At 43.9% G+C, this 17,217-nt stretch overlaps 1 protein-coding gene across 1 annotated transcript in view; it reads left to right on the forward strand.

The window, feature by feature from the left end:
• Positions 1–17,217, forward strand: part of NOTCH2 (notch receptor 2) — an 85,578-nt gene that overhangs the window by 11,369 nt on the left and 56,992 nt on the right. Inside the window, exons 3-5 of the mRNA XM_083847663.1 lie at positions 7,551–7,810; positions 8,505–8,840; positions 14,896–15,018. Of these exons, the coding sequence (XP_083703789.1) occupies positions 7,551–7,810; positions 8,505–8,840; positions 14,896–15,018 (719 nt within the window). The remainder of the gene's footprint in view (positions 1–7,550; positions 7,811–8,504; positions 8,841–14,895; positions 15,019–17,217) is intronic.

The raw sequence follows: 17,217 nt of genomic DNA on the forward strand, positions 1-17,217 counted from the left end.
CCTCTTTCTCTACCTCCTCTCGGCAAAGTTGTTTGTTCTAGCTTGTGGTCAGTCCATCTAGTTAATCTTGCTGTCTGTAAGAAACAAGCGAGCAACTGAAGGAGAACCTGCATCAGAGGTAATCCAATGTGGTGAATAAGACATTGGTGACATGAGTGCTGATAAGCAAAACATCTGGCCTAAATATTTGGCAAAGCAGTGAATGGCAGCTTTCTTTGTCAGAAAATTGTGTAGCCTCTACTCCGTTAAAAGAGGGAGGCTTGTTAGCAGAAAACTAGCTTTATTCTGGTGCATCTGGCTTCTGTTGTGGGAACGGCGATTGTGACCCTTGTAAGGAAATTAGAACTGGATCTTTATCAGATTGCTCTTGCGAGTGCCCTTTAAGTAGCTCAGTTCCCCTGGTGATGCTACGGGCCCATGGCTGTCATTTTGTGGCACTGTTTGATAGAATTACTGACCTTCTTTGACCTTGATTTTATATTTAGAAAACTACACATTCTTGTCTTTTGCTTCTTCCAAGGGCAGAAGTTTTACTTGAGTTCTTTCTGTACTCATTTGGAGACTAGTGTGGTGAGGAGGCAGACCTTACTCCAAGGAATGTGGATGTGTCTGCTGTAGAAATAAAGATGTGCTTTAGCAGAATGAAGGGAACCTGTCCTTCCAAGCTTTCTGGGTCCTGCTTTGGCAAAAAGCAGTTTCAGCGTGTGGTTTGGCTTGGTGTTACACTGTAGTGTTGTTTTCTTTCCTCAAAGCATCTCTAGGCTGCCTTTTGCTAAGCTTAGCCTTTGCTAAGCTTTTATGTTGAGCTTGAGGGAACCTTCTTGCATACCCTTGTCTCCAGCAGGAGAGTCAGGATAACATCTCGCTGCTTAATGCTAATTGTGAACATCATGGGAAAACCTTTTCTCCTGGGGGATAGTATTGCTATCTTGCAATATTTTTGTGATTGCAGGCAGGCTGAGAAGGTGCGGGTACAGGCAACTGTTCCAAGTACAAGCAGAGCAGAGATGCTGGCTACGCTGCCTGCTGTTTCCTGAGCACTGGAGTCTGCTCCACTGCAAGTGGATGTGATAACTTGGATGGTGATGCTCCTGTGTGCTCGGCGTGGGGCAGGGCCCTTAAACAGAGAATATCTTAGCTGGTTTCCCCATTCTTGGCAGCTGTGACTTCTTCCAGCTTCCCTCCCCTGTGCCCCAGTGACAGGGAGCAGAAGCAAGACTGTGCCAGGGAGAGAAGCAGAAATAGGAAGGAAGGGAGATGGGGTAGGGGTGCTCCAAGCCTTGGGGAGGAAGCCGGGCCATGCTACTTCTCATGTTTTATAAGCTTCTAAGATTGGATTTTGACTTTAGGGACTGCTGCACTTTGTATGTGCAGAAGGGATATTGGTACCTAAATTAGTTTTAATGCTGATGGCTTTTGTTGGGTCTTGATGGTAAAAAGTGCAGCATTAACCGTGGCTTGTTCGGTGCGCTTAGTCAAATGTGTTGAAGCAGGCTGATGCCAAACGGGCTGTGTCCCTCAGCACATCCTTTTATGCTCAAAGCTGTCGGGGTCTGTGCAGCTCTGTGTATTTCAGTGCCTCTCCGGCGAGCAGTCTTTTTTTCTATTCATGTGCAGAAGTTTGTGCATGCTTCTAATTTGCACGGTACGGGTTTTACCTCTTGCGTGCAGATTGGCAACAGGAGGACCTCAAAGCATGCTAAACTCAGAGGCACCAAGCATGGCAGTAAGGGGCTTCTAACCCAATTCTACCCCCCTGAGTAACTTCAGCCCCCCTACCAGGATTTTGACCTACCTGTCTTTCCCGATGGGTCGTCTTAGATCTGAGTTAGAGTTCATTTATGAGGACTTCTGGGACTGAAGACAAAATCCTAGACTAAGACTGTTTCGGGGACTGCAGCAGATATCTTCTCAGGATTGTTCTTGAGGGACTAATCACTCCTAGACCAGTCAATGGGGAATACCCATAGGAGACCTTGTAGCAGGATGAGGTCTGAGAGTTTTCCAGAAGAGGCTAAATGCAAAAGTTGAAAAGTTGTCCCTTTCTGAGAATGGGCTGCCCTTTCCTGTTCCCTTCGGTCTCCTTTTAGAAGTTAAAAGAGGCCCTAGAGACCAGGGCAGAGGAGAAAGGGGAGAGTACATACACTTCTCTGCTTCAAATCTGGGAAGAGTAGTGACTTGAGTCACTGGATCAAAACTTTGTTGTGATTTACCCGTGCAGACCAAAAGCTGTTCAGAGCTCAAATGGTTAGAAAACGCTGAACTAAATGTTGCTCGTTCAGGCTTCAGCTGCTGTTATTCCTTTGTATACAGCCGAGCTGAATGCTGTAGAAGTGCTTTCTGTGGACTAGAAACAATGGTTGTGTACTGCTTTAAGTGCAGAACAGAGAGGCCGTCCCATCCCATGGTTTGCATTCAAAGTATGACGCATAAATGAGAGCCTTGAGACATGGGAAGGAACGCTTACAAAGCTAACCAGAGGATCCTGTTCTCCCTCCTGAGAGGAGGTGTAGGTGTGGGAGTCGGAACCCGGGAGCCAGAGGGAAGTCTGGTTAAAATCTGCAGCAAAATAGTTGAGACCCTTCTCACGTTAGTCATCAGGCTGCATTTTTTTTTCCCCGCCGTTGAGGCATCTTCCAATCAAAGCGAAGGGAGTGTTGGGCTGGTGGGGGTAGAAGCGAGCCTGCGAGGAAATTCTTCCCTTCGCACTCTAAAGTAAAACCATCTGCTTCCTTCTGTGCATCTCCAGATGATATCACTGGGCCCGAATAGGAAACTCCCATGAAAGTCGAACATCTGGTAGACTGGTTAAAACGGCCTATAAGGTGCATTTGAAGAGACGATTCCAACGAATGTGCGCAGGGAAATAGGGTATGGCAGGTGAGGAGGTTTTTCCAGCAGAACAGACATTTTCCAGCAGCTTTTTAAAAGGAAGAGCTAAATATTGGGAGGTAAATTCAGTGTAGCTTTGTAGCAGAAGAGACAAAAAATGCAGCTTTTGTGAGTCTCCTGTTTTCAATTTGTAGCGTTAGAGTGAATGCGGCTCTGTGGATATGGGGCTACTTCAGATTTGGATAAATACCTTCATTTTGTTTTTACGTCTCTTGTTTAGCTCCATGAGAGCCTGTGCTAAGGCAAATGCAGGCTGGAGCTGAAAAGGAGGAAAAAAAATGGGTTGAGCTCTGACTAAAGTATTTGTGCTGGAAAGTAGCCCAGAGAGAGTAAAGGAGAAGCTTTAATTAGAAGCAGCTGCATAGCTGATGCAGCCCACAGGACATTTTCCCATTTCAAACTCTAGCTTTCTGAAATCATGATTTGAATTAAGTTGTATGTGAAATTTGTTCTTAAAAGATTAAATTCCTGTTGAAGTAGGTTAAGAGAGCTCATGTCCTTCCAGAAAGTGACAGAACAAACTTCATCTTCCTGTTTCTGTTTCTGAGTGTTAGATGGAAAACTGAGGAGAAACAGTGGCTTTTATTTGGAAAAGATTTGGTTTCCTGTTCTGAGCATGTCATTTGGAGCTGACACAAGCTGCTACAATTTTAAGCTGCTCTGTAGACAAGTGGCTATTTTTTTTTCTCCCCTTCCTAAAGAGCTTGAAAGAGTAGGTTGGGATGAGAACTAAGCAGGGGCAGTGGGAAGCTGGAGTTGCTGCTGAGGTTCTGAACAGTGGAGGATAATCATATCCTTTAAGAAATCCGGACTTAGACCCAGCTTTTTCAGTGTTTGCCTCTGTTTTTATAGAAACAATTTGGTGCCCAGCATGAATCAGGGGCAAATGCTCACAGTTTTGTCTACGCCAACGTTTAGAACTAAATCACTAGTATTTGTGCCTAGAAACGTTGTTGACGGGAGACATGGCTGAAAATCTGAACTGTCTTTTTTTTTGTTGTTCTTTCATGTTCAGAAAGGGTTGCAGTGAATTGCTGGAGGGGAAAGTTGCATAACTGTGTGATTGGGCACTTAATCAGGAGAGCGAAATGGTGGGTATGAGGGCTGCGTATACCTGACTTAGCACCTTTACAGAGGCAGGCATGTTCGTCTGGCATATCCTGTGAGGCTTTGCCCTATCCAAATGTAAAGAGCTTAAGTTAAAAGAGCTTTTGCTGTTCCCCGCTGGAAAATGCGCTCACGTTCTTCTGATTAGCCTCAGAAGATACTGGAACAAGCCTGGTCTTGGAGCGCTCTTCAACTTTCTACCAGAATGGTTAGGTACAAAGTGCTGGGCTGTTTGTGGGTAATGGTTGTGAGTGTCACTGTGGAGCCTAGGTCTCAGCTTTCCTTTTTTCCTCAGCGTGTCTGCGATGCTCTTACAGTGTTTTGGCTCCTTCCTCCCCATTACCTAGGGGCAGCAGTTAAATGTGCCCCATGAAAAGGCATTTCGGGTTTTATCTTTTTGCCGTGTTTGGGTTTATTTTGTATTTGTTGGAGCAGTTAGGAGTGTTAGAAGCCTCTTGTGTTTGCCTGGTGTCCTAGAAGGGGTTCTGTGAAGTCCTGCTTTGTTGCTCTTTCTGTCATGATAACGATGACTACACGTGCAGAGCCTGCATCTGCTGTGGGTCCCACCACACTGTGCCACTGAACAAGGTCGAGCTGCCCGGATCCTCTTCCCTGGCTGTGGTAAAACCACAAATCCGTATCCTGGAATCTTGTAAGCTTCCAGGATTGAAGTTCAACTTGACTTTACCCCTTCGTTAACTGCGTGTGGACGTCCAGAAACGTGATTTGGCTGTAGTTCGCCAGGCAGCGCAGCGCGTGCGGGCCCGAGTGCTGTGGGAGGCGAGCCGTCCTGCAGCTCCTGGCACGGCCCCGCCTGCTGGGTGCCAGCTTTCTGTCTGATCCAGCTCCTGCGCGGCCGTGATGTAGCCCGCTGGCGTTTGGGCTGATTTCTAACCCGTATCTAGGAGGGATTTGGGATGTCAAAGGAAAAACTGTAGAACTGCCGCGGTTTAGGCCCAGAATGCACAAAGATTGCCTCTGGAGTGGTGTGGCAGCAGCTTGTGCTGACTGAGAGCCTGCAGCTGTTGCACCGAGGATGGCACAAGAAGCAGAGGCTATTCTGCAAGCGGCATTGTCTCAGAGCTCACCGTCTGTGACTTTATTAATCCTGCCTTGCCCTGCAAAAACTCTCCTTTCATGTCTGTTCTTGGGTACGAAGTTGAAAGTATTAAGGCATGGTGAAAGGAGCCTCATTTGGGCGTGGAGAACGGTAAATTATGGTTACGCACGTATGACTTAGTTGCTTTAGACATATGGCTAAAGCTAGTTAATAAATTTTAACATGAGAAAAAACAGTTGTGGTCATCTAGTAATGACCTCTTGCGTAACTCAGATAATAACCTCTCTGAATAGCTGTGTTTGAACTAGCGTGCATACTCTTTCTGCAAGCAGCCAATCGTGGTGTGCTTTTAAACGAGCCTGAATGATGGAGAAATTCCACTGCAACCTTAAATGTGTTGTTCCAGTTGTTTCTTTCCACTGCTGAGAGCCTGTATGCAAGTCTGTGTCTGAAAGTGAAGTGTGTTCTACTTCTAATTGGGGTTTATCTTGCTTGAACTTCTCACTGCCAAGTCTCGTTATACCCGTGCCTTCTCGACTGTGAATTATTGTTAAATCTTAGTTTTTGTGGGCAGTTGGAGTCTTTGATTAACTGTCTCCTTCCCTTCTCCCTTTGGAAGGGACTGAGCCACCTGAGCCTCTCATTGTGTACAGTTTTCTATTAATCATTACTGTTGGCTTCTTTGAATTCGCTTCAATTCCTCCTTCATTAAAAAGTAGACACTGAAGCAATTCGATAATGGTTGTAGTATTATCAGCTGTATCATAATCTCACTCCTACTTGGTATTGGCTCTCTGTACACCTAATGTATTTCTGGGCAAACTAGAAATTGCGCTAGAAATTGGTGTTCAGCTGACTCTTGAGAACCCTGAGAGCAAATCTGCCTTTCCTAGATCAGTGCCCCGTTTTGGGGAGAATTCTTTATAACGTTCTGTTTTAGATGGATGACTTTGTAGTGCTAAAATGTATTTCACTGACCAGCGTGTTAAGCAGTCTGTGCTGCTCTCTGTCAAGAGCTTGTCTTCTTTTACCTTCAAGCTTGATCAGCACTGTTTTCCTTTGTTATTCATTGATAGAAGAGGAATGAGAGCAGGCCCCTGTAGCATGGCCCCTCAGAAAACAGACCGTTCTTTGATTTAAATGGAATTTTAAGGCCTATCAAGTTAGGTTTCTCAATCCACCATACGTTTTTAAATGCTGAAGGAAGAGGCAGTCTCTTCACAGTTAGGTTCCTGTCCTAGGGCAAGAGGCTTTGTGCGTTTCTTGGAGCTGGAATCTCCTCTCTTTGGACTTGAGTAACTCCTTGATTTCATAATTGTATCTATCCTGTCCTGAAAGGAAGCATAGCTGATGTTCACCTCTGAAGTCTCTGCATTGAAATAGATGTTCTCTTACACAGCCTGTGTGTATCTTGGATTACTTAGCAGTTAAAGCATGCAGCTCTGCACTGCAGGAAAAAACAGCAAGTGAACTCTTGCATTTTGTATGTTCAGTGGCATTTTCTTCTAGTATATCATCTTGCAGCTTCCCGCTACCTGAAAGAAAGAAATGGAACGATGGGTGGCAAAGGAGGTGCTTGCAGGCTTGCTCGCCTGGGTCCTGGATCACTGGAAGTTCAATGGAAACTGCGTGGTACAAAGGCCAGTTAAAAGATGGATTACAGCTGACAAGCAGAGTCAGGCTGTATTGACATAAGTTTAGGTTAGAGAGAAATAACTACAATTATTCTGCAATCACAGATCTTTGTATAAAAATATGGCCCTGGTTATAGATAGTGTGTATGTGTATTCATTCTTCTGTGGGAGAGGGAGGAACAATGACCTTGTCGTTGGGGTGCGAGCCAGGGGCGTGGGAGACCTGACTTCAGCGCTTGTGTTGCTGGTTGAGAGCAGGCTTCAGCATGTCGCAGTCCCAGATTCACTTATCAACGTGAGGATAACAACGTGTTCCTGTCTCACGGGAGTGCTGGGGAGAAAGATCTGCTGAGGATCTGGAGGCCCTCAGACACCGCATTTGTACAAGCTTTATAAATATTCTGGGAGATGGATAATACCTGGTATTAATACCTGTTACGTAGTCTGCTGGATTTCATTCTGAAAAAGGGCGCTTATTAGAAGGGGAAAGGTGCAAGGAGTTAGTGGTTACTCAGCAGTTCTTGAGCACTCGGGTTTTTACTGAAATTTTTGAAAGGAAGTGCAAGAAGAAGTTCTTGCTGTTAATGCAGCCCTGATTGTATGCAGTACTTCACTATTTTGTAATGAATGATTTCTCAGTCCAAACCGAAGTTTTCATTTGTCTCATTGACATTGCTCAATCCCGGAGGAAGGTCCTGTCTGCTACATCGATAATGTTAGCATTTGGGGCTCAGTATTACTATTATTTATGGCAAATTCTGAGAGCTTAGGTGGTGGTGGGACTTTGTTTCCGTTATCTTCCCAGGACAACAAGGCTTAAGGTGAACGTGCCGCAAGTAATTTCTTCTCTATTGCAGGTGTCGAGAAGGCTTTCTTGGAGACTACTGTCAGTACAGAAACCCCTGTGAAAGCAATACCTGTAAGAATGGGGGAACCTGTGAAACGACATCGCTGATAGGAAAGGCTACCTGCAAGTGTGCTCCAGGGTTCACGGGAGAGGACTGTCAGTACTCTGAATCGCACATCTGCTATGTGTCCCAGCCCTGCCTGAACGGAGGCACTTGTCATCCCCACAGCCAGGAAACATACGAGTGTGTCTGTCCTCCAGGTTACACAGGTGGGATTCTGCATTCATGCCTTTGGACTCCCTCTTTTGTGAATTACTCAGTCCTAGAATGTTCTGGGGCGGCTGTAATGTGCTCGCAAATTTAATAGCTCTAGCACAGGAAATGAGAGGAAGTACAAATGACTTCATGACCAAAAAAAAAAATAAAAAGAGGGGGGTGGGGGGAGAGAGTCAAACTCCATACCCTTTATACATAAACAGAAAGATATTTAGATCTTGTGGGGTTGTCCACATGGGAAAACTGACTGTAGAAGCTATTCTGAAATGTCTGTTACAATTTGAATTCATAGTCTACCTTCTAAAGAGAAAAAAAAAAAAAGTAAATTTGGTGAGCAAAACCTTTCTATGGGAAACTTTTAATTGTTTGCCTGAGGAGAAGCATGGAAACTCACTCCTTCCTTTCTTGAAGGGAAAGTGGAAGAGTATGTCAGTGTGGTACGATTTTAGGTCATGGGTTATTTTTATAAATAACACCATCCTGTATCTTGCTGGTAACCTATAAATAAAATGGCTTCCTACTGTAACCAGCAAGTTGATTTTGTTTCAAATGTTGTAAAAATGTATATAATTTTACATGTGCGGTTTAGATTAAGATGTAGCACACCAACCAGTTTGAGTTAGCATCAAGCATGAAATATGGAACTGTTTTTCCCTATTAATAGTTTCTTATGTCTTGATCCTACAGGAAAGGACTGCCAATGGATCGATGCCTGTACATCTCAACCTTGTGCCAACGGAAGTACTTGTACAGTATCTGGAAATAAGTTCTCCTGTATCTGTCTGTCTGGCTACACTGGCCAGAAGTGTGAGATAGATGTGAACGAATGTGCCACTTCAGGCCTTTGTCAACATGGTGGGACCTGTGTCAACGTGCCTGGTTCATACCGATGCCAGTGCAAGCCGGGCTATACAGGGCATCGCTGTGAGAGCACCTATGTGCCATGTTCACCATCACCCTGTATGAACGGAGGAACTTGTCACCAAACAAGTGACTTCACCTTTGAGTGCAACTGTCTGCCAGGTAAATTAATGGTGCTTATTCAAAATGTTAGGTTCTGTAGCCGTGTCACTGTGTTCCTGTCTATGTTCTTTTGAAAACTTCTCCCTTGGAGTATGTGTGTGACACTGTTGTAAGATTGAGTGGAGAAGTCTGAGCAAGGTGAGGAGCTCGGCTAGGATCTTACTTTCTGGGCATTAGTATTTCATACTGTGAAAGGGAGAGGAATATTGGATGGGTGAGTGATGGGATTGGTTAGATCATGGCCAGAAGACTACAGATTTCTTTGGAACCCCGTGAGAGACAGAGGTAATCAAATAGGTAAAAAGTGATGTAGATTGAAGGTTAGGGTGTTTCCTGATGCACATCTAGAATGTCAGATTCTGTTAACACCCAGAAAGAGGTTGTTTGTGCTAATGAGGGTCACAGTTAAAATCAGTGCTTGAATGAAAATGAACATTTGTCTCTTTATTCTCAGTGTCTATCACTAAAACACACTAGTTTCTATTCCTTTCCTTTTCCCCTGGAGTTCTTCCAAATCTTACAGGGTATTTTTTCCAGCTCACCATACCCTTTTTGTCCTGTAACTTACCTCCAGGTAAATTATATTTACTTGGTTTCTGGTGCAGTTAGTTTCTCCGAGTTCGTCCACAAGAGAGATAACATGCTTACTCAGTACCGTGGACTGTATTGATTCTGTCTGTCAAGTCTGGGCTCCAGTCACCAAGGGCATCTGTCTCTACAAATGACCAGGTGTCACCTGCCCGGGACCCTGGCAGTCTCATCCTGCCCTGCTCCTCCCCATCTACTTATCATACCGACCACAGAGCAGCACTATTTTTCTTTGCATAAGTGTGGTGGTTTTTTTTTTTAGGTTCATATTTTTAATGAGTAATTCAGTCCATGGGAAACTGAATGTTTGGAAATGCTTTTGACTAGACTTCCACTTAAGTGTATTGCAGTCTGGCACATGAACGCTTAGTGTGTGGTAATCTAGAAAACTAAACTCTCTTCCCTTGAGCTTTTCTTTTATTATTTATGTGAAAGATGTTGCTGTCGTATACTGTTTAGGATGAATGCTGAATTGACTGCATTCTCATGAGGATTAGCTGGAGTCATAAGCATGTGTGGAAAGAGTATTTAGAACTTAAGTTGTAAAGAATACTTTTTGGAGATCTTCGTCTTGAATTGTTAGCTCAAGTGACCTTAAATACACGGTGCCAGCCTTAGCTGGGGTATGCACTACAAATTTCAGGGTAGTCTGAGCAAGCATGTGACTCTGAAAAAATTTGGAAAGTTGATCTTAAAATAGAAGGTTGTATCATCATTGTTTGTGTGAAAGCAAGTGTTTCTAGCTGTGCTTGAAGAAAGTATTTAAACATACAGGGTCTTTGAAAATGCTGTAAGCAACAGTTGTTTTCTGGTTTGCATCTTTTTAAATGAAAAATGAAAGCTGACAATTTCATTTTAAAACTAAATTGTCATCTTGATATCTCTGGATTAACGGCTTGATTACTTCCATCATCAAAATTCAGAATTTTCTTAGATTCTCTTTAACCAGTACAAGAAATCCAAGATCTCATGCAGAAGCCTCACTGTGGGGGGAAGAGGAAAGGAAGATCGAAGGACTTGATCCTTTGGTGATAAGGCAGTCTGCTTTTGTGACTCTCGTGCAGGGATGTGAGTCTGGGTAGGAGCACACTTTCCTTTAGACAAGTGTGTGGGCTGGCTACACGACGGTCAGGAAATGAAAATGAGATTACTATAGTAACAGCTACACACCCACACAGCTCACAAGCGGTTTGGATTGTTAGCTGACTTTTTGGACTTCTAATATAACATGCATAGTGTGGGTGAGTTAGTGCTGCTATGAGGGCCTTCATTTCTGTATTTACTGTATTCACTTAAGCTGGCCATATGGTTTTGCTAATTTCATTTTTAAAACTAGTCATCTGAAAAACAGGAGGGGGAAAAAAAGAGGTGGGAGAGTCCAAAATGCTTACTTTAAACCGTTTGATAAAGGCAAGGCATCCAGCCATTTCTGCCCCCTTAGAGTAAAGCATCCATTGTGAAATTCCTGAAGTTTTGGGATCGGTGGCCTGTTGCACCCAGGGAAGAGGTGAACAAGTCCTGCTCATCTGGAAGACCGTGCCAAGACTATGGACTAGGAATTCCTCTTCAGACTCCCTCTCTGAATTGGAACAGAGCTGATGATACTGTGACTATAAAAGGAATTGCTCTAGCCCTTTTTTTTGGACTGCCTTAAGATGTTACCAGCATTAAGGTTATAGAGGCAGGAGGCAGTTTCAGCTTGAACTACTGGAATGGTTTTTGAAATGATTTTTGCATCCTGTGACCTGTGAAACTGCTTTGAAGAAACTGATTGCACTGGAATAGCAATTTAGGCATAATTAAACTACTCCTGGTGCTGAAATGGGATTGTGCTTCTCATAGAAGCATGCGTTTAAGTGAATTTCATTTTTCTCGTGAGTATAGATACTTGAGGATGAGAGCTTGAAAGTACGGAGAAACCCCACAGCCTGGAGTTACACATGTCGCAGCAGCTTTTTTAATTATTTTTACAGTATCACAAGTACTGTTCATGTATAGTGTAGTCAAGCTGGTGCTTTTCAATTCTCAGGTTCTCATTTCTGTTGTGGGTTTACACAAATCTTCCATTAGGTAATTCATAAAGTCATGTGTATTAGGAGAAGTCAGCTTTTGGTGGCAAGAGTAAGTGAAGAGATGTGTGCTGTCAACGTTACATCTGTGTGAAAGGTAACTTCTTTTTTTCTAACCATCCAGCATAACTGTTTTTCCTCTGGGCTTTGCTGATTATTTTTTTTGATTTCAAAGCAAGCACGTAGACATGTAAGCACGTTAGGTCATCGTAATAGAAAGTCATAGTAAAAAAAAAATACTCCTGTGAAAGAGACTTAACCTGAAGTGCTAGCAACTCTTTAAATATAAGAATGAGCTCATGGTTATAAATGTTTGACAAAAAAGGAGTTTTTTTGGCAACTAACCTTCAATGGAATGTTAAACAAGTCAATAGAGGAAGTTCTTAGCTGGGAAAGTGATTATTCATTGTTATCCATCAAAATAATTACCCATTAACCAAGATAAGGACCCTAGGGAATTCCAAGGGCTTGTTCAGGAAACTATCTGTCAGGCTGTTTACGAGAGCTGCAGCACTTCCTGGGAAGAGGAAGTAACCTCGTGCCGCCGTGCGTCGAACCGACCGTGCTGCGAAGCCGGCACCGCCCGTGGCTCCGGGAGGGGTTCTGCCCAGAAACGTCCTCGTGCGATAGCAGGGTGCAGGTCGGTTCTGGTGTGGAGATCTCTAACTTCTCGTCAGCAGTCCCTGAATCTGGCAGTAGCTTGGTATTTCTGTTCAGGTGTCCTGCCCTCGTGCTTAATGGGTCTTGCACAAGTCCGAGGTGCAATCTGTAGGCTGAAGTAAGGGAAGTCCTTTAGGATTTGGAGGGAGTTGGATTCAGTGCTGTGGAGTGCCGATGACATAGGAGTAAACTTATTTGCTTGTATCCCTCTGTACTAGAGGAGGAAGAGCATGCCTTTAACAGTGGGAACGCTTTTCCCCTGGCGGTTCTTGTTCTGCAGTTGGCTGTGCTCGGAGATGTAGAGCAAAAGTCTCTGGGAGGGAGAAGGCAAAGGACAACATGCAGCTCCCAGCACAGGGGGAAGCAGGAAGCAGTGTCAGGTGTCCAAATACATCCAAACAGCGAACTCTTTGGCTCTCTGGAAAAGAGTCAGATGACGTAGCTGCAAAATCGGGTCCTGGGACCCAGCCGGAGAAGGTTTGTGTCTCAGCAGCTTCTTGCGCGTTGTGGTCCGGCGTAGGTGCGTTGGCCCAAACAGCCGTGGCTCCAAAGGACTGATCTGAAGAATGAAAGTGAACCTCGGCCAGCTTTATTTACAAATTCGGCAGGTCACAATATTGCAGAGTATGTCGGGCTTGAAACCGATGTGAAAGTCCTGCCTTTACAGCTTTTAGATTGTCTGAAAGTAAGCCAAAGTTGTTCTCTAGAGTAAGAAGAATTTTAAAGGGGATTTGGGAGTTGGGAAGTTACCAAAAAGGAAACTTGTGTTTTCTTCAGCTGTATACTCAAAATAGTGTCATCTTTACCATTTCAGCCCTTCCTGATTCATTTCCCTTGCAGATGTGTTTTTTTCTCTGACTGAGCACACTTGGATGTGTGACATTTCTCTTGAACCTTTTGCTGCACTATTGTTTTTTGTTTTGTTTTTTGTTTTTAGCTGCTTTTTGTTTCTATTCTGCTGGCTCTAGTGGTATTCTACTTTTGGGGTAGGATGAATGGCTTTCTATGTTTGTGTGAGAAGCTTGAGGGCCAGCTCTTAGGTGGGTGAAAGTGGCTTGGGGAGGTTTTAGTACTGAGGTGACTTCTGTGCTCTCATATTGAGCAAAATCCATGAGCCACTTTCTTTGCCTGCAGTACAGTGAGATGGTTTTGAATAAGTGCCTGCTCTCAGGAACCTATTTACTAGAAGGCAGGGCTGGTCTTTGGGTTGTCCAAGCTGAGAAGATAGGAACTTAACCCTTCTGAGCTTGTGGTTCCGGGTGCATTTCCATGCTGATCACATTGTTGGCATGAGCACAATCTGTGGTCAGTGGGATGATTCTCCTCAAGCTCAAAAACAAGCTGATAGGACACTCCTGTGTTTTACTGCTCAATCTTTGGTCATTTGCGGTTGCACAGTTTTAAATATAGTAACTTGATTATTAAGTGTATTCCTTGGTAGTCATTCCTCAGCAGTTTTTTGCCAGGAAGGCATTGCTGTGCTGATTTGGGCTTGGATTAACCATTTATTTTCTTCATTTTAACCTTCCCTACTGCAATGAGGCTTGCAGGATCTTGGGAGAAGGTGAGAAGGGCTTTGAATAAAGAGGGTAACACTGCAGGTGTCCTAATGTTGAGCCTGTTCTTCCTTGCTGGTGAACGATGATCCATTCGATATGGCTTAGCAACAGTGCTCCTCCTGGCTTCTGACTTTACCTGTATTACTGGAGGAGTTGAGAAAGTGGGAATGGATATGAATCATCTCAAGTCTCCCGGGAGTAGCCATCGTCTGGAGAAGTTGCTTCAGAGCTTTACAGTCTCAGCGTCATCTGCCACATCGCAGGGTCTGTGTTGGATCAGATGTAGCTTAGAGGGCTTGTGTAACTTGATGCAGATGTTATGGAACTGTCTGGAACAGGGCATCAAACGTAGAGGGGGTTAAAGCATAGCTTTGGATGAGAGGGCTGTGTCATGTTAATATTACATTCCAAAGCCGTGAAGAGGCAGAGCTGATGTTTTGAATTAATGCATGCGTTCTGGAATCATTTACTTCATCCACATTAGCATGCATCCACTTGTGCTTTGATAAATAGCTATCTCGTCCAGCAGAAATGGCAGGTTTGTTTAATGAGGCGTGAGGTAAAGCAGCATGCGAAATCGCGGGGAAGATGGATTACTGACAGCTCCCTTCCTCAACATCCCTACTTCCCCTTATTGGAAGGGAAAGGGATATCTGGCATGGTGGAGAAGGGGTATTTTGCCAGAGTGACTGTGATTGTTAGGAGCCTTGATTTGCACTGCGGAAAGGTGTCTGGTTTCTTCTCCTTTTCAGTCAGGGCTTTGTTTATCAGCATTGCTTGGGTGGTGACTAATTGATTGATTTGCCTAACACTAAGGAGGGCCAAATGAGGAATTTGGAAGCTGAATTTTCAAAGCGTGGGTGATCTTACCTTGATATAGGCAAAGCACATGAACAATCCTGAGAGGTTCACAAAATGAATGCCAGCTATTTTTTTCTGTCATGGGAAGAACTTGTCTTGAGCGGTGCTCTGTGTAATCTGACCTGCATGCAAAGGCATTCAGCGAAGTCTCTGGCCAGTTTGCTGTGTGGAGATTCATCAGGATTAGGTTAACAGGACAAGTCTTTAAGGAAAAACTAAGAAAAATGAGGTTTGTGGGGGAAGCTGCATAAAAGATGAATTCTCTTCGAAAGACTCTGTGAAGCCCATTTCACTGTGCTCTGTTTGTGCTTGGTCCAGGTTTCGAGGGGAGCATCTGCGAGCGGAACGTTGATGACTGCCCAAATCACAATTGCCAAAATGGGGGTATATGCGTGGACGGTGTGAACACGTACAACTGCCGCTGCCCACCCCAGTGGACAGGTACGTACTGTGGAGAACCATTCTCTGTGGGCTGGACACGCTTTACAGGAACGAAATGCAGGATTTCTGGCCTTCACTCAACATACAACTCAAGTTGTAAATGGCTGAATGTAGTTCACATCTGTACCTTGTTCTGCAGTCTGGGGGACAGATGTCAGTGAATCCTTCAGAAGATTGTTTACATCAAAGCCACCACAAAACGAGGCAATTTCCCACTGCACTGCTCAGTATTACAGGCTTACATGCATGTGATTTTTACAGATGAATCGTGTGGGTCTTGAGCTGCCATGCAGTGCAACTCTGAGTTGCACTTCTGCTTGTATGGATTAGTTTGTAAGAGGATGTATATTTCACAGAAGTACAAAGCATGGCTTTTCTATTACAATTGTGTGCTTTTGTGGTGCTTTGACACATTTGGGGGCGTTTTTAATGTGGGATAATGATCCTCCTGTAGATAATGGTAACGCTGCTAAAGAACAGGACGAAACTGGAGGAAGACATAGGTGGGAGAAAGGGAGGGAAGAGAAACTTGTGCATGGGAAGCTTATGTTTTTGCTACTATTTGCCTACTGTAGCTGATTTTTATCTGGAGTTCTCCAACTAACAAAGCTACTTTTGCTTCATAAATGAGTGTTTTACTCTGAGTATGTCTGGGGAGGTGGGGGGGGAAAATGTGAATTTCAAGAAACCATTATGCATGATGTAAGGAAGCAGCTTACAGGAAATTCAGTGTCATCTTTAGTCACAAAATGTCTCCATACCTCAAAAATAAACAAATACCTCCGGTTTGGGTTTTTTATTTTTTAGTCATTCTTAGCTGGCACACTTTTTCAGTTGGGTTCAGCTTTGCCCTTTTTTTTCAGAATTATAGGAAAAGGAACAACCCCAAAACACTGAGGTGTGGACTCAGCGTGCAGTTTTCTTTTTATTAAGTAAACTAAGGTATTTTGCTTTGGAGCATAAGCCTGAATAAACTCCTCTGGTTCTGAAGAACTTCTGGTACATTTTTATCTGTATCTAGAAAATAATGTTTGAAATCAGAACGTCTGCAGTGAATGGTAGCTCAGGCAAACTTTGTGTGAAGAGTTTGACTGCTAGAGACCAAAGGTTTCATATTGTTTTAGCTTTACTCCTCAGAGTGCATCATTCTCATTACAAACTGGTTGTCATTAACTGCCAAGGAGGCCTGCCAATTAAGAACCCTCATTAACTTCACTTAAGAATACATAATTTTAAAGGTAAAACCACATAAGAGAGGGAAATGCACCACTCACGGCTTGCATAGCTCTCTGAAACCTGGTATAAATGGGAGAAAATGAGTCCTCCCCTTGATGAGCAAATACCCTTTCTTCTGTACTGCCTCCCTGTCTAAATGTTGTTAAAGTTTTCCTGCAAAGGAAAACATGAAGAGAGTTTGGGTGCAGAGCCAGCAACCGTTCAGTGACCCCTGAAATACTGCTTCACGCTGCAGGAATTATAAACCTTGTTATGTCTTCTAACATGTCAGTAGTAAATCAATCTCGGGATTATTCCTGAAGCACAGAGGAGATAATGGACCATGAGTGTGTACAGCATGAGCTTAAAATTTATGAGGGATTACTGTGATTTGTAGAGGTATCGTAAACGTAGCCTGGTTTGCAGGATTTGGGTGGGTGGCTGCTGTTCACTCGGGATGCCTTCTGCAGCTCACCTGGAAGAGACATTGGTGGTAACAGGCTGTGATTCTCTTTGGTTTTGTGGTAGATTGTCTCTCTGATTAACCACTGAAGCTCTTTGCAATGCAGTTAGTTGTTCCCACTCTGCACCTCTTTATGGGCTCTAACATTGGGGGAAAAATCATTGGACCCATGATTTTAGCTTAGTCTTGTGCTGTCTGTCTTCTGCCTGTGCAGGCTCTCCAGAAAATCTTATGCATAAAGGATGCTTCCCTCCTGTGAAACCCTGGAAAGAGAGGCACTCCCCAAGTTTTGTGTTCCCATGGCTTTATAAAACAAACCAGTTGAATGCTTTTTCTGAGAATTTCCTGCATTTATGGCAAAGTTAAGATTATCAGTGCAGCAGCAGCTTTAGATAATGTCTTCTCAAGGCCATTGACTTCCTAGACTTCAAGGCTCAGGTCAATTGGGAGCTAAAACTGGTCTCGCAGTTCAGAAAACAGCAGTTTGGCTGCTTGAACTATGAACATTAGAGCCGTTGGGG

Source organism: Anser anser, assembly GCF_964211835.1.
Source record: "Anser anser genome assembly, chromosome: 8".
Taxonomy (NCBI): Eukaryota; Metazoa; Chordata; class Aves; order Anseriformes; family Anatidae; genus Anser; species Anser anser.